Source organism: Panthera leo, chromosome C2 (genome assembly GCF_018350215.1).
Source record: "Panthera leo isolate Ple1 chromosome C2, P.leo_Ple1_pat1.1, whole genome shotgun sequence".
In the NCBI taxonomy this organism is placed as follows: Eukaryota; Metazoa; Chordata; class Mammalia; order Carnivora; family Felidae; genus Panthera; species Panthera leo.
The window spans coordinates 44,876,425-44,894,975 of record NC_056687.1 but is presented as its reverse complement, the minus strand read 5'-3'; the positions used below and the strand labels follow the sequence as shown (position 1 = coordinate 44,894,975).

General features: G+C 35.4%; 1 protein-coding gene across 2 annotated transcripts in view; it reads right to left on the bottom strand.

Moving 5' to 3' along the window:
- Positions 1-18,551, bottom strand: part of EPHA6 (EPH receptor A6) — an 861,509-nt gene that overhangs the window by 685,988 nt on the left and 156,970 nt on the right. For both annotated transcript variants that reach the window (XM_042903083.1, XM_042903084.1), the window contains exon 3: positions 3,309-3,972. In XM_042903083.1, the coding sequence (XP_042759017.1) occupies positions 3,309-3,972 (664 nt within the window). The remainder of the gene's footprint in view (positions 1-3,308; positions 3,973-18,551) is intronic.

Sequence of the window (18,551 nt, the reverse complement as noted above, 5' to 3'; positions counted from 1 at the left end):
ATGTGTTCTGTGTAAGGAACGATAATTTATCTTTTTAGTTCTTATTTCTCCAGATCAAGAGGAACTTGAGCTATGAAGCTTCATTTACGTCTGGAGCTGGTTTTAACAGTGCTCTTCTGGACTTCAACATGATGCCATAATGGAATAAATGTTTAGGAGAATGTGGGGTTGTGTACATGAAGGAGAGACACTAATCTTGAGAATCCAGAGAGTGGACTGTGATATACTGTCACATTGCCAGCTCCCTATAAACATATTTCCAGGTATTCACCCCCTTGTGTTATTACCCCCTCATATACCCACTCTTTACCTGCCCATGTGAAAAATTCCCTCTTAAGGTAGCCACCATACTGTAAAATATCTTAAACTAGATTCTTAAATGATGGGACAACATATGGAAAGGAACTCTGGAAGGTAAGAGGTTGTCTTAGACGTTCCAGCTCTGGTCAACCTCAACAGCTGAATTTAGCTGCACTGCTGACCTCTGCTTAACCTACAGCAAAAGAATTATCCTGTTGAGGCCTGAGAAAACATAAATCAGTGTGGTTTTGAGCTAATACATTTTGGGTTGTTTTATCACTCAGTAACAATAGATAAGTAAAACATAAGGCTTATCAGTATTTATCTCTACCAACCTACCAAAAGTGATTAACAGATAAATACTCAAAAATGTTAATAGCTCAAATCAATTGTGTGTGTATATATGTATGTATGTACACACACACATATACATTATATATGTGACCATATACTTCCTTGAGCTATGGTTTTATTCATATAAGTTCCAATTAATTTACCATTTAGTTTACATGTAATTCAAAGATTAGGTTGTGAAATAAGTTGTTGACAGATGGCAACAGAATCTGATAAAAATTATTATCACAGAAAATAAAAGGGCAATGCAATGCATCAAAACACACACTTATATAAATACTCTAAAATGGAGACTGGTGGTAGTACAAGATACCTCTCCCTAAAAATGAGGTCTCTGCATCCACTCTGACTTCCCCTGTGTTTTTAAATAGCAATTTATTGTATTTAATTGGAACAAGCATATGTGCATTTTTTAATATTTCTCTATATACTTTGTCATGAGTTGATGACAACCAGTACTTTATTTATGGATAAGGCAACTGTGATTTCAAAGTTAATAAGCCATGGATTTATAATTCAAGCTTAATTCTTCCAATTCCTGCCATCCACTACAAGATGATGAACATTGTACTATACCCACTCTCCTGCATTTCTACAATCAAATAAATTAAAATAAAGATAACAAGCTATAAAAACAGATGAGTCTAGAAGTAGCTCTACATAAGCTGATAATGATTATCATTTGTCCAAAATCATCCTTATCTAACAACTGGAAGAGTTTAAGGTATATAAATAAGAATGAAATTCACAGAGCAAACATATTAACCAAAAAAGAATCTAGTCATCAATAATTGACACTACCTTTTATTCTGTGATTAATGCCACAAAAATACAAATATTTAATAAAAGCTAATCGCATAAATCCTGGGAATTATTCTTCACGTATTTTAAAATCTTTATTATTTTTACCAATGAATGACTAGTTTCTACCTAATTTAAAATGTGGTAAAACTACATGATTAGTATCAGTATCCTCAGCACTTATTATCCCCTTAATCCCACTAATTATTCATCTATATTAATCTTTCTTTAGTTTATTTTCCAACATATAGAAATGTTTATAAAATTCCTTCAAAGAATCATTTCTGACTATTCCATTGTAAATCCTTGTTATGGGTAAATAAAAATTTGGAATTAAATCTATATTGATAAACTTCAATGAAACATCTTTTAATAATTAAATAGTGGAAGAAACCTGGTTCATGCTTTACAAAAAATATACCACAGATTCTATACAAATATTTTTAAACAACCAAATAAAATCATTAGAACTGACCAGAGTTAGTGAACTTTTGAACATTCAAGAACCCAAGTGTTTTATAAATAGATAAAACCTTTAAAAATACACACATGGGGCACCTGGGTGGCTCAGTCAGTTAAGCGTCTGACTTAGGCTCAGGTCATGATCTCTAGGTTTGTGAGTTTGAGCCCGGTGTCGGGCTCTGTGCTGACAGCTCATAGCCTGGAGCCTGCTTCAGATTCTGTGTCTCCTTCTCTCTCTGCCCCTCCCCTGATAACAATTTGTCTCTCAATAATAAAGAAATGTTAAAAAAAATAAAAAAAAAACACATATATTTCCCATGACCCTTACATGCATACAAGTATGTTTTTTCTTATTATCATCCTTTTTAAAGAACATGAATATACCACAAAAAAAGAAATCACTAAATTTAATATGGTACTACAGAAAAGAAACTTATAAATCACCTACCATCAAGAGGGAAATATCTGCACTATGTTAATACTTATCTACAATAATTTTATTTCTATATTTATATTTTGATTATAAAATCTTAATCCAAACACAATTGATATATATTATCTTTATGTAAAAATTGTTAATGTATAAATTTATTAGATTAATAAGCCCTTACAAAATGATTCATATATAAAGAAAAAAAATGTTCTACCTTGAAAATTACAGGTATTTTATTATCATAACAATGTGAAAGGTATGGCTTTAACTTAATTACCCTTGTGTGTGTTAATATTTCCTGACAGATCTTACAGAAATATTATTATTACAACTAAAAGGTAATTTGTTATATGGTGGAAAACTGTACTTAATAGTTTCAAAAGATAAATTAAGCTCTAGTATAGTCACTACTCAATCACCAAACACAACACCTGCATAAACTATCCTATATGTTTTTGTAACATATATGTGAATTTATCACTTATTTAAATATAAGTTCATTTTCTCTATGTACTATACAATTACTATCAGTAAACGTGAGAGAATTATTTTTAAACTATCTTTAAATGCCACATTCTCTATAGGTCATCATTGAGCAAATGTTGAAAGTTGAGCAAATGTTCATTTTGAATCCCTTTTGGTTTTTGTTGCTGCTATTAATGTTGCTTTCCTTTATAAAAATTTGGTGAATACAGCCATTCATATAGTTTAACTGGTTTACTGAATTCAATATGGAGCAACACTTGTCATGGTATACAATTTATTTTATATTTTCATATATCCTCTCCAGGAGGAAAAGTAATAAGAAACTATCTTATAGTTAATAATTTCTTGCACAATTAATTCTACCAGTAATAGCATTTAAAAATTTATCACTTGAAAATAAATGTATAATAAATTTACCTTTTAAAAACATTATTTAAATGCATGATAAATTATTTGAATGCATCTTTCTTACCGTGACAAGAACCTTCAATTTCTTCATATCCTGTACTGCAGATACACCTTCCAAGAGGAACCAGCCAATCTCCATCAGCTCCACAATATAGTTTAGGAGTGTCACGCTCTTCTGCACTCTTCACACAAGAGCCCCTTACTTCAACCAAAGAAGAAGAATCAACCCTTGGGATGGTGTCAGGAAACATAGCCAAGTTACGAACAGTGAAGGGGCATTTTTTGTAGAAAACACGGACAGAGACCAAGGCGATGCATGCCCCAATATCTTGAAAAGCCAAATAAAATCCTTTCCTTTCTATAGGACCCACCTCACGAATTTCCGTGTTTAGCTTCAGGATACGATCACCCAAATCCATCTGGGTAAAACTTTCATCAGCAGCAATTGTGTCAATCTTTGTATACTGGCTTGGCTTGAATTTAATTCCATGGGACTCATCTGATTCCACATAATACAGATTAAATGTTTCTTTGCAAGTCCCCAAAACCCATGGGATGCTGTTACAATCCCTTAATGTAAACTTCATTTCCACATAAATTTTCTGAGCTGCGTCGCGGGAGATCCAGTTTGTACGAAGCCAGTTGTTTTGGTTTGGTTCCATTACATTGCATACCTGGTACGTGTGAATGGGCCTATTGTGTTCATCCATTTCAGTGATGGCATCCCACTGCAAGAAGGAAAAAAAAAATTAAGTGATTATAAAACCACAGTGGTTAAGCAGATATGATTACTTCTGATATTTTCAGTTTTAGCAAAGAAACATGAATAAAAAGGATACAAATGAAGCTATTCAAACCAATAATGCAGCAGGATTTTAACCATGAACCTCTGGTTAAGAATGTAGGTTCTGAAGGGTGCCTGGTTGGCTCAGTCAGTTGAGCGTCCAACTTCAGCTCAGGTCATGATCCCATGGCTGGTGAATTCAAGCCCCACTGGTGGCTGGTGAATTCAGAGCCTGGAGCCTGCTTTGGATTCTGTGTCTCCCTCTCTCTCTGCCCCTCCCCCACTCATGCTCTGTTTCAGTCTCAAAAATAAATAAACTTTGTTGATTCTTTTTTAAAAAATTAATAAAAATCTCTAAGTATCTTGAAGTAAATTGGCATCGTCCGCATTTACACATATAATATTGATAATTGTACATTATAAATTTAGGTTGTAATTGTATTTTATTTGTATAGAAACAGTGATAACTTTCAATAGATTAAAAACAAACCATTCTGTTAATTTTATAGCCTTTTTGGAAAAACATGCTAGTTATCATAATTTCTCATTTCTATTAATATATACTGGAAATAATAAACTATTTTCTATCGTGAATAAGTATTTTATTTCTTAATACCAGACTTCAGTGATTTATAATATGATTATTTAACACATTCTGTTTGCAGTTTCTTACTCTAATTGGCAGTAGAGAGTCACTTAATCAAGATTCGTTGAATTTCAATTAGTAGTTTCTAACAGATTGACTACTTTCTTCAGTCTACAGGACAGTTATGACACTTAAATGTCTTCAATATCTACTGTACATTTCCATGAAAAAATAATTATATTCTCAAGCAAACTTAAAAATAATCTGTATCTGAAATTTCATTTACAAGTTGCTAGCTTTAAATTGAGAGGATACTATCCAGAAAAAACAATAAGTTCCTTTGGAACTGTGGATATAATTTTGCAAAACACCCCTGATAAACATAGGAGTGATCCAATAATCTCATAAAGATACATGCAATTACTCATCTAAATGATTTTCATCCTAGCAATCATGGGTCTTATGTAATTCTTACATTTGAATTTAAGGCAAACAAGCATTATCATAGCTCATATTTAAAAAATATTTATTTATTTTTGGAGTCTGCAAGTGGGGGAGGGTAGAAAGAAGGGGACAGAGGATCTGAAGTGGGCTCTGCGGTGACTGGCTGACAGCAGCAAGCCTGATGTGGTACTTGAACTCATGAACCATGAGATCATGACCTGAGCCAAAGTCAGATACTCAACCGACTGAGACATCCAGGTGCCCCTCTTATAGCTTATTTAATAAGCAAAGTAACCATTTTGAATATAAGCAGTGAAGCAAGATGCAAATAATAAAATTTGTGAAATATCAAAAGCAGTATCTAAAACTCCAAGCATTTCACCCATTGGAGAGCCTCTGAGGGTACTCAACAAATGATTATTCTTATTTTAGATAATTTCTAATAAGAACTGATTTTGTTTCTCAGGAAATACATGTCTATACCACATCCTGAACTTTTCCATATAGAATGACAGGGCTATATTCTCAATGAATTCTGTTTAAATATTACATCTTAAAACCTTCACACTATATCTCTTCGTATTAATAAAAAGTATTAATCATGGTCATCACAACTACTCCTAAAATATGAAATTTAACTAAAATGTCAAAAATGGCCTCTTGTGACAAAAATAAATTCTGAAATCATTTTATATCTTTATTTAAAATGTGTTGGGTGTGGGGGAAATACTTAGATGGAAAGAAAGGTCAGGAATGAGAAGAATGTAACATACATTCACTGAATTAAAACTGAGCTGAAGCAAGGGATAAGGAAATGACAAAATATACATGGATAATGAAAAACGTGGTTCTTCTCAAAGACACTGCATAAAGATTCTTAACAAAATGGTACCTCATTTTCTCAGCTAAATTTGTGATATTTGATGGTCATTAGTGCTTTTTCTTTCTTTTATTAAAAAAAAAGTCAGAATTAGATTTGAGTACCGAAATAATTAGAACAGATCAATTGCTAAATTCTATCTTATCTAAAACATTCAAAGTAATTGAAATTAGATATTTAAATCTGAATCTAACTAAAACTAGAATATAAATTCAATATTGGTATACCTAAAAGATTATGAAGTTTACTAAAAAATATAAACATTAGCAGATATAGAAATGGTATGACAATTTAATCATAATATAGCCTTCAGAAATACTGCATTTACACATAATTATATTTGCATTTATGTAGTTACATAATCTTTTTGTTATAATTTTCAAGTGTTAAGTAAGACCTCTAAAATTGTGGGGCCCATAGTAAGAATGGTAGTATGAGGGCTCATATAGCATGCGTCTAAATATGTTAAAATGATAAATCATTCTTTAAATCATATCAAATTCTAAGTATGTTCTCTTTGCCTACATTACAAAGATACCTTCATAAAAAGATGGAAGGCCAAGTTCAAATTTAAAATACTTGGCTTTTGAAAAAACTTTTGGGCTTACATCAAAATAAAAAGCTTCTGGACAGCAAAGGAAACAACCAACAAAACTAAAAGACAACCTACTGAATAGGAGAAGATATTTACAAATGACATATCCAGTAAAGGGTTAGTATCCAAAATACATAAAAAAAAAGTATACATCTCAACATCAGAAAGCAAACAAACAAACAATCCAGTTAAAAATGGGCAGAAGACATGAACAGACATTTCTCCAAAGAAGACATACACATGGCCAACAGACACGTCCTCAAGATCACTTATCATGAGGGGAATGCAAATCAAAACTACAATAAGCTATAACCTCACACATGTCAGAATGGCTAAAGTCAAAAACACAAGAAACAAGTGTTGGTGAGGAAGTGGAGAAAAGGGAAACCCTTGTGCACTACTGGTGGGAATGCAAACTGGTGCAGTCGCTGTGGAAAACAGTAAGAAAGTTCCTCAAAAAGTTAAAAATAGGGACGACTGGGTGGCTCAGTCGGTCAAGCATTCGACTCTTAACTTCGGCTCAGGTCATGATCTCACAGTTCATGAGTCGAGTCCCGTGCTGCCAGCATGGAACCTGCTTGGGATTCTCTCTCTCTCTCTCTCTCTCTCTCTCTCTCTCTCTCTCTCTCTCCCTCTCTCTCTCTCTCTCTTTCTACCCCTCACCTGAGTGTATTCATGCATGCACAAGTGTTCTCCCTCTCTCTCTCAAAATAAATAAATAAATTTAAAAAATAATAATAATAAATAAAAATAAAACTACTCTGTGACCCAGTAATTGCACTACTGGGTATTTACCCTAAGAATTTGAAAACACTAATTTGAAGGAATATATGCATCCCTATTCATTATTTTTTTAAAATGTTTATTTTTGAGAGAGAGAGAGAGAGAGACACACAGACAGAGCATGAGCGGGGGAGGGGCAGACAGAGAGGGAGACACAGAATCCGAAGAACGTTCCAGGCTCTGAGCTGTCAGCACAGAGCCCAATGAGGGGGCTCTAACCCACTAGCTGTGAGATCATGACCTGAGCTAAAGTCAGACACTTAACAGAGCCATCCAGATGCCCCCTGCATCCCTATGCATTATTTACAAAAGCCAAACTAAGGAAACAGACCAAATGCCCATCTATAGCTAAATGGATAAAGAAGATATGGTATATACAATGAAATATTCAGCCATAAAAAATAATGAAATCTTGGCATTGGCAACACAGGGATGGATGTATAAGGTATAATGCTAAATGAAATAGGCACGTCAGAGAAAGAAAAATACCATATTCCACTCATATGTGGAATTTAACAAAACAAATGAACAAAAGGGGGGAGGGGAAAAAAGACAAATCAAAAAGCGAACTCTTAACTGATGGTTACCAGAGGGGAGATTGGTAGGGTGATGGATGAAATAGTTGATGGAGATCAAAAGTAAACTTAATCTTGATGAGCACTGAGAAATATACGGAACTATGGAATCATTACTGTACACTTGAAAGTAATATAACATTGTATGTTATCTACACTGGTATCTCTCCATAGAGAGACTGCCCTTAACTTTAACCAATCCCACTTCTAATTCCTTCCCTGACTCTAGCTCTTTCCCACACCATGAAAGTCTTCACATATGCACATATATACAGCATCCCAGCCCTCAAGTCCAAGCTGTGCCCCTCTCCTGTTACAAAAAGCTGCCAATTTTGGCCTTCCAATCAACTCAGGTTGAACATACCAATGGCACAATATACCCACTGGAGGATGGACCCCAACAAGAAGTCATTAAGTTCTTTAAAAGAACTTAGATCCTGATGAGGGAGCATAAGGCCAGCTGACAGGCTGCAAACATGCCCCTCCCCCCAGATAGGATATGTGTGATATTCCTCAAGCACTCCTGGCTGCCCAAGAACAAAGGAAAGAGGCAAAATAAATGGTTATCTGACTCTCTCTCTCTGTCCCTCTAATAGATGTGGGGGCTTCTCGCTCATTCATTTCCTGGTTAATGGCTCTAATGGGAGCCACCTGTGGTTAGTCTACCCCAGGACAGGGACTTTAAGGAATATTACCAAGCAGAACAGCTGCTGAAACTCCCTTTGTTTTGGGAAAATTCCGTCTTCTCTGGTCTGACATGGACTGCACATTTCCCACTTGTTGGTGGAAAGGAATACAAATATGGTGTCTGCTCCTCTGTCTGAACTGAGGAGATGTAAGACTAGGAACCCTCTTTCTCACCTCCTGGTGGCATCTCACCTCTTCTGCCTCCTACTGTTTCTGCATCACCTAGGATGTGGCCTACATAACTGATTCTATACCATCCTCCACCTCCTCATTCATTCCTCCTCCCACCCTCTGTGTCAAGGAGGAAAGAGCACCCACTTGGACCGCCCATTTCAGATTTTCCCACTGGGATTCCAGGTAAGAACTGACCATAGGGAACAGACTGTTTTTTAAATGGATGCAGGTGGAACATTTTGGTGTTTAAGCTAATTTAAGTTTGTTGGTCTAAGATAGACCTATCAGCATTAAACATGAAACTCTTATTATTCTTATCCAGGTTTGCTGAAAAGTCAAATAAGCTTGTGTTGTCTCTTGCAATTTGTTAGCAAAAAGGCAACTTAAATGATGGTTAATTCTGTTGCAAAGTTTTCATGGGTAATTGTTAAGATAGCTTTCAGTCTTTGGTAATCTGAAACTTTAAAGTTTTGCCTGCATGATAATTGGGATTGAACTCGTTGAATTCAATGAATTTTTGAAGAATTCTTCAAGAATTCTTGAAGACATCTTTGGTGCAAAAAGGTGATTTAATTAAAGCACGGGGACAGGACCTGTGGGCAGAAAACAGCTGCCCTGGGACCATGATTATATACTGTGGAGCTGGGGGAGGTAAAGTCCAGGGGAAGTTTCCAATGAGATTTTCATATGCTAAAGAAGACTCCCAGGATACTGGAGGTCTAGCTATTGTCAAGCTAAAGTTTTCCCTCTAGCAAAGCATTAGCATTAAGTAAGAAGGGAGTTCCTGCAGAAAAGTTTTACTCTTCCAGCCTCAAGTATTTGTCAATGGGCTGCAGGTTATAAGAGAATTTACTTCTATCTGCCATTTCTTTCTGCCTTTGTTTCCCACATCACTATGAAGGGTCATGATCTTGGGGCTCCAGGAAAAGGAGTCTATAGGTTTCTGGAGATTAGGCTATTTGATAGGATTGCCTTTTTCTTGTGATTTACTGATTTACTAAGATATTTGTAAATAGATGGAGACTCACGACCTGCAGGACTATGATCTCTATCAGTTAACCATTTGTTTTTCCCCTTCCCTTTGTTCCTGGGCAGCCAGGAATGCCCTAGGAATATCACACATATCCCAACTTGCGGGGGGGGGGGGGGGGGGGGGGGGGGTAGTGTTTGCAGCCTGTCAGTTGATCTTATGCTCCCTCATCAGATCCTACACTTTCCTTCTGTACCACACTGTAGGGAAGACCCCAGAATTCCTTGCTCAGATGGCTTCAAGTCTTCTTGCAAGAAGAAGAATGAAGAGCAATTAATATATAAGATTAATCTACATACATACACTTATTAGCAACTGTAACTGTACCACATATGTTCAACGGGTAGAAGTTTTTGCCCCTATTTAAAACAAACACACAATTTATTCTACAGCTGTGAAATATTTAGATGTACACATACCTGGAAATTGTAGAAATTACAAGATGAAAATATGTATCAAACCTGTTACTAATTCTGTTATTTAGTTGGTCAATTCTGTCAGCTGTTTGCTTTTACATAATAGATAACCCAAAATATTATGACTCCTTAATCTCATGCTGTTTGTAAAAATATTTTCATATAGGACTTGAAATACCAATATATAAAACAGTTTACTAATATATAATATAGAAAAGAGCTCAGTACCACAAAAAATAAACCATAAATGCTTCTGCAAAGTAAAGTATTTTGCAAATTATATCTGTTCTTATGGCCTGGACGAGTAGAACAGAAAGCTTCTTTTTCACGTTAGTTTTAAAAGCCCTTTCTTTGGATCAAGGAGTAGATAGATAACTTACAAAATGATGAGTGGAAAAGTTTTTTAACTTGGGAGTATTCATTCTGCTCAGTGAATTTTGGTTAAGCAAGAATCAGTTGTAAACCAAAGGGTTCTCTCTTTTAAAATCTTCAAGGGCTGGGGCGCCTGGGTGGCTCAGTCAGTTAAGCGTCCGACTTCAGCTCAGGTCACGATCTCCCGGTCCGCGAGTTCAAGCCCCGCGTCAGGCTCTGGGCTGATGGCTCAGAGCCTGGAGCCTGCTTCCGATTCTGTGTCTCCCTCTCTCTCTGCCCCTCCCCCGTTCATGCTGTGTCTCTCTCTGTCTCAAAAATAAATAAACGTTAAAAAAAAATTAAAAAAAAAATAAAATCTTCGAGGGTATCTTGGATTCACTAATTCCTAGGGGAAACTATTTGTATATTGAATTTATATTTATCAAAGCTTTTTTACAATTTTATTTTTTACAAATGTTTACATTCGTTTCACATCAATCCAGTAAAGCAAAACAAATATTTTCATTTTCATATTACAGATAAGGAACCCAATACCTAGGAATTAGTCCTTGCCCAGTGCCGCATGGACCAAGGACTGAAACTGAAAGGGCGGGCCTAAGCCAGCCGACTCCATCTTGTTCTGTGTCCTTCACCTTGACCATGCATCCTCTCCTTGAGTAATCCCCCATCACCTGCCTAACAGGACTCGGACCCTTCCCCAGCCAATCGGCTGAGGCCACAGCCATTACCTCACCAACTGTCCCTAGGCCCCAATAAAACCTTTGTCCTTTTGAAACTCTCTCTCCCTGGTATCTCACCGCTGCGTCCGTGCAGGTAGGGGATTGAGCTGGAGCTAGCTCGAATAAAGGCTCTTTTGCTTTTACACGGACTCGGCTCCCTGGCGGTCTTTGGGGATCACGAATTCTGGGCATAACAGAAACCAAGCTTTCTAATTTTATTTTCCGTATTTTTGTTTTGATGGCATACTTACTGGCCTGGGAGAGACTACCCCTCCCAGGGCTAGCCAATTCTTAGAGACAGCAAAGGGGCCTGGGCCTTTGCATTTGAAATTATGTTCATTTGCATATGAAAGCAACCAAACTAGAGTTTATAGCCCCAGCTACTTTCTTATTTAACTCTGGTACCAAACTAATATTTCCCCTGCCCTAAATTATCCCAGAGCTTGATAGATGCCAGGCAACTAGAGAGCACTTCTATAGTCTAAAGCCCACAGAATTATACTAACCAGCTAATCCTAAACTGTTTACCCTGCCCTACCTTGCCTTTCCCACAGAAAACCCAATAAAGGCTCTGGCTCAGGCTTTTCCCTCACCCCATCTTCTGCCACTTGACCAAAACTTGTCACTTCCCCTGTGGCCCTGTGTGGCATGTGGTTACTCCTTTACTGAGTCCGATGAATATAATAAACTTTGTTTTTCCAAGTCTAGTTCTTGTTTCCCCCAGTGGCCACATGGACTTCACCATACCATATCCAACATTAACATCCTTAGAACAAATAGTCATGGATCCTGAGACATACTTCCTGACAACCCTTCAGAGGACAACTGATTCTTAACCAAAAGCTTTCACTGAGCAAGATGAAACTTCAAGTTGCAAAGCTTTTACTATTCATTACATATAATTCATATATTCACTCCTTGATCTAAAAAAAAAAAGGACTCATAAAACGACCATATGACAAGCTCTCTCTTTTCTATTAATCCAGGCAGTAGGAGCAAATACAATTTGCAAGATACTCTACTCTGCAGGAGCATGTATCAAGGTAATTAAACAAGGATACCATTAGACCAAGGTGGCTCTAATGCTTTTGCAGACTACTTAATCAAACTGAAACCTAAACTATAGTAAATTCCTATAAATGCTCCAAGGTTAGAAAATCAAAACCTATGAACAACAAATCATAAGGAGTCAACCAAGGCTTTCCCAAATAAGGCACCCACTTAAGCTACAGGCAATAAAATAATTTCCTCGCTTTCCTTTGACTTCTGCTCTGCTCTATAACAGCCTTTTCCCTAGCTCCTATTAGCAGAATGACCCTTAATCACTTTTGGTTTGACACTGCTTGATTTCAAATTAATGCTTATTCAAATACACATTTAGAAATGTTAATATGCCTCAGTTTATCTTTTAATACATAACTTGAGTTTTGATCTACTATAAATAATATTATCAGTGAATTGTGTTTTTTTAGTGTTTGTTTTTGAGAGAGAGAGAGAGAGCGAGCAGGGGAGGGGCAGAGAGATGTAGGGAGACAGAGGATGTGAAGCAGGCTCTGCCCTGACAGCAGAGAGCCTGATGTGAGCCTTGAACTCTGGAACTGTGAGATCATGACCTGAAGCCACTGATAATTCAACTGAGTCACCCAGGTGGCCTACCAGTGAATTTTTTTATACCTTAGTATTTTAAGTCTTACATGAAAATATAGAAAACTAAACAACATAAGATGGAGGAGTTAAAATATTTTCAGTTAAGTTCCTATTATGTAAAAGCATATAGTTGACAGAATTAATCAACTTAATTTCAACTGCAGAACTAATGATAGGTTTGATTATTTCATAGTGCAATTTCTACAGGTATAAAGATTATGTACATCTAAATATTTTACACTAGAGAATGTTATGCATGTGCTTGTTGTAAATAGGAGCAGGAACTTTTACACACTGGAAAAACTTAGTAGAGGGTTACGTTTACCAAAAGTTTGTGCATACAGCTTAGTGCTTTACAGCACCTAAGAATATTTCTTCACTGATGGATCTCTTGGGCAGCCTCATTTAAAGTGAATGTTTCTTAGAAGTGACAGGAAGTACAAACAGCTATGAACAGTACTTAATCCTTTTATGCCTGAGGTTCTCTAAAAACCCATCCCCACCCACACACAGAGAATTTTTGTTTCCATAGCAAGCTAAATAAACTAGGCCAAAAAGCTGGATTCCTTTTGGGCATAGAAAATTAGAACAAGAAAATTAATTCTTAAAGCAACTAGCAGTCATTGTGGAATCAGATTTCTTTCTTTTTTCAGAGAACAAAATAAAGCAATCAAATAGCCTTTCTAGGCAAGAATATTCAGACAATTTGCTGGCAAATTGACCCAAACATCTAAACTGCTAATGTAAATCTTTCAAATTTATACCTTCTTCTCTCTGAAAAATCTTTGGAATTCATCAGGAATATAAACATTTATTTCAAAAATAACTGTTAAATTTTTAAAATAAAAGCAGATAGTCTGTTACTCAGCATAGAAAGGGCTGTAACCTAATTGTAATTTCAAATAGCAGTATTAAGTCCTGATTACTTACTCAAAAACCACAGTTCAAGAAAACTTGTAGCAAAAGAAGAGAATTACCCTCATACTACCATGCTCACTACTGTATCTCCAGACAGAAAAGGGAGAGGGAAAATCATATCCTAGATACCTTAGGACACTAACCAGCTTCAGGGCTGGTCTGCTTTTTGGCAAAAAGAAAAACAAATTAGTAAGAAACAAAGTTAAATATGCTGATAGTTGTGACTAGGGAAAGTAGCACTCTAATAACATTGAAGAATGAAATAGCTATAAAAAAATAAATTTGGGGGGCACCTGGGTGGCTCAGTCGGTTAAGCGTCCGACTTCGGCTCGGGTCATGATCTCACGGTTCGTGGATTCGAGCCTCGCATTGGGCTCTGTGCTGACAGCTCAGAGCCTGGAGCCTGCTTCAGATTCTGTGTCTCCCTCTCTCTCTGCCCCTCCCCCTCTCGCTGTCTCTCTCTCTCTCTCTCTCTCTCTCTCTCTCTCTCTCAGAACAAAATATTAAAAAATAATAATAATTTGGGGGGACACTTGTGTGGCTCAGTCAATTTAGCATCCGACTCTTGATTTCTGCACAGGTCCTGATCTCACGCATCTCTCCTGAGATTGAATCCTGCACTGGGCTCCAGGCTAACAGCCTCTCTGCCACTCCCCCACTGGTGGTTATGTTTTCTCCCTCCCTCTCTCTCTCTCTCTCTGTCAAAATAAATAAGTAAACATTAAAAAATAATAATAATTTGGGTTTCACCTTTACCTGTGCTTCCTCAATGAATAAGTACTTTTTTGTATATATGTGAAATTGTTCTTCTCTTTTTCTCTCTGCCTTTTAAAAAATCATTTACTGTAATAATACTACTAAACACTCTAGTATCAAATTGATAAGTCTTAAACTTATATCTGCCCCCATTTGTAACACATCCCAGCCATAAGCTAAAAGGGAGATAAATATGTGGTGAAAAATATTTTTTCTTGATTTATTTCTTTAAAATGCAGTTTTGATAAATATATAGACAGAATATATACAAAGAAGTTAGAATATAACAGAAGATTATTTCAAAGATATACAATCCAAAAGAGCAAATGCCTTTTTAGATTAGCTACCATTACATTGCCATTTGATTAATTCATAAATAAATGAGATAGCCTATTACTCAGATTTTTTCTAAAAGTAAAAAATAATCTAAAGATAGGACAAAGTAAAACAAAGAAACAACAATAAAACCATGATAAATCTAATATTCTCAGTTTCCATGTATAACTTCTTACCAAGTGTTTTGTAGTATGTGGCTATAACTAATTATTCCTCAAAATTGAACCAAATTTAAATGAGAAAGGGAAACAAGGGGAGAAAACCTTCAACATCATTCTAAGATTGATAAAAATAGAAGAGCTGAGAATGAAGACAAGCCTTCATTTGGTGAATCTCTGATTTGTTCCAAACATTCTACCTCTTACCATGCATAATCCAAATAAACTAAAGTTGAACGTACATAGGCATCTCATTAGGTAACGTTGTAATGGCTTAATTTTTAAGTCATAAGTATCTAATATTCTCAATCAACGAAAAGCTTGTTAAAGGGGCCTTCTTATTCTAATGTGATATTTTCCTCAGAACCACTTAAATATTCACTTTGAGTCAATATACTGACATAAACTTAGAAAATTAGTGCCCTGAATTCTGCTGCTAGGCATGTAGTTAATAACATAAATCTGTTTTTGCAGCAGAAAAGTGAAGGCTCTGCATTTAAATGATAACTACTTACAGAGAATAAAACAAGAAGCAAAATGTATCATGTGCAGATACATTTCTATTTCACTTTGGGCAAACATAAAACTTTTTTATTAGCACTACAAAGATATTTAATAAAAAAAAAGTACGAACTCAATGGCATATCTGGAAGACAACTGCTGAGACTAAGTAAGTTTTATAAATAAATTTATTACTTTTGGTGCATTTGTCCTATTAACAGGATCAAAATATTATAGGAAAAAGGATAATTTCCATTAAGAAGGAATAATTCTTCCCATAAAACATTGTCATATGAAGATTAAAACTTCTTAGAGTCTATCTTCTGAATGTCTGAAAGTCTTAATTGTTATAAAAAGTTGAGATTTTCCCTTAAAAATGAATAACATAGTGTAAATATCATCTTTGAATAGGATTTCTACAAAAAAGATGTAAGTATTCATCTTAATTATTCTCTTATGTTCAACAATACATGAATACCTTGCAAATATAGAATACTTTAAATAAAATACCTTGCAAAATATAGAAAACTTAAAAATAATCTCACAAACTATATTTACAAACTATATTTAATTTCATTTCATTTCTGTATGGTAGAATAAATCATATCATCCTGGTTTTATGGACGAGGGGATTGACTTCTTAAATTTAGAGAGAAAACAGAAAAGTCAACACCACAAGTATCTGAAAAGTCCTATTGGCCCATATGAAGTCTCTGAACTAAATTTAAGTAGCTTGTATTCTCTGTGAGGGAAGGCTCTTTGTTTTGTCCATCACTGCATCCCTAGTACGAGGGGATACAACACCAGGATCAGAGTGGGTTCTCTATATTTGCTGAATGTACAAATGAATAATAGAAGGCTTGAATTCTAAACCAATCCTGAATGCTTCTGCTAATGCTTCTGAGACTTACTACTTCTTAAATCAGTATTCTAAATATCACACATTATTGAGAGATATATATACTTTGAGCAATCTCCTAAACTAATCTTATTTTAGAACTTTCATAATGACTTAGCTGAACATAAAAATATCAGATGACTTAATTGCAAACATCAGATGACTCAGCCAGCATTATGCTAGTGCACAAGACTTTAAGTTAGGATGAAGACTCAGGTTTAGAACTGGGAGATGCTCTGTCTGTATGTGTGTGTGTTTCAAGACAGAGGGAGGAGGAGAGGAAAATGTTATCAAGAAAATGTGTCTATACCAGAAGAGAGAGTGAAATGACCAGGTGAAATAGTGCCGAGGCTGCTTAGAAGCTATCCTTTAATAGAAAAGGACTTTGAGATAAAAAGGACTACTTACTGATCCAGTCAAATTACCTTTGCTCTAATTACTGATAAAGTCTATAGCCCCGATTCTGATTAACTTACTACTTTAGGTAAAAGGTATAATATTTAAGTATATTAAAATTAGGAATTGGTAATTCTTGCAAACATGAAGTATGAAATAAATGAATATTCAAACTCTACGTGTTAATACAAAGTGGCAGAAGAAACCTCCCGGATATTCTGTACACGTTAAAGAAGAAAATGATTAACAAAGGAGAAAGTGTTTGGGCACATCAAATGCTGCTGAAGGTCCAGTAAAATAAAGACAGCCCAATATCTACTGGATTTGTTAATGGAGAAGTTCTGGCAGCTATGACAAGAAAAGGCCTGGTGCAGTGCCAGTGTGGGCAGAAGCATAATCTTCAAGCAGAAATCTGGAGACAAGTGCTTTCTTATTATAGACATGTAATGTGTAAAATAAATTTGTAGAGATTATTCCAAAGTAAGAAGATGATTCTATACATATCTTCTTAGTTTATGTTCTGGTCCATATGTTGTTTGACACTTCACAAAAATATCTATTTTGACTTGTTTTTTCAAAATACGTAGACCTTCACAATTCAATTAAAACTATCTCTAGAGGCACCTGGGTGGCTCAGTTGATTAAGTATCTGACTTCAGCTCGGTCATGATCTCACAGTTCCTGGGTTCAAGCCCTGCATCAGGCTCTCTGCTATCAGTGCAGAACCCGTTTTAGCTCCTCTGTCTCCTTCTCTTTCTGCCTCTCCCCCATGTACGCTCTCTTTCTTTCTCTCTCCCTGCCCCCCCCCCCCAAAAAAAAAAACAAAACACAAAAACAAGCTACAACTCTACCCAGGACTACATTTCAATGGGAATTGTTCCTGGTAGGTCAAAACTTGATATCAAAATCTTACAGGTAAAACTAATGATCGTCAGCAAGTTCAAAGGCTTCAAACTGAAATTTTTCTGCATTAACTGACATGTGCCATATGTGTATTTCTGACTTGAATAAAACTACAATAGATTATACTTACTTATTTTGCATATTTGTATTCAATGACTCTTGAACACAGAATATAAGTGCATATATAATGGGAAAAGTATAAAAGCATAGGCACTATTTTTTGAATAACTCTGTGGGACTGATTTCTATTTATTAAAAATTATTTTAAAACAACAAATTATTAGTAATTAGAAGGGAAGTTTTACACTATTGAGCCAAGTTGAGAATTTTCCCCTATACCCTCTTTTTAATCTCACAAATTATTAATGAACTACAGTATAGTTTAGATGTATCATATTCTTTGTGTTAAACTATTTAAAAGAACTGCATGGCTTTATATAGGATCTGACACAATCATTACTGTGCAATAAGCCAGGGAGTATAATAAACTTGCCCTTTATGTTAAACAACCTTTTAAAAAGTTCCATTAATCTTTTCTTAGGAAAAAAACAAAACAAAACAAAACAATATTTGAAGCTAACCAAATAACAATGCTTAACAACCATTCACCTTCCAAACTTCAAGGAAAAAACTATCCCTGAATATTACATATATTCTACAGAATAATAAACTAAAATTGCTGTTAGCATAGTAATAAAACTTATGATGCATAACAAAATTTTAAGGTCATGTTGGGAACATAAATCTTT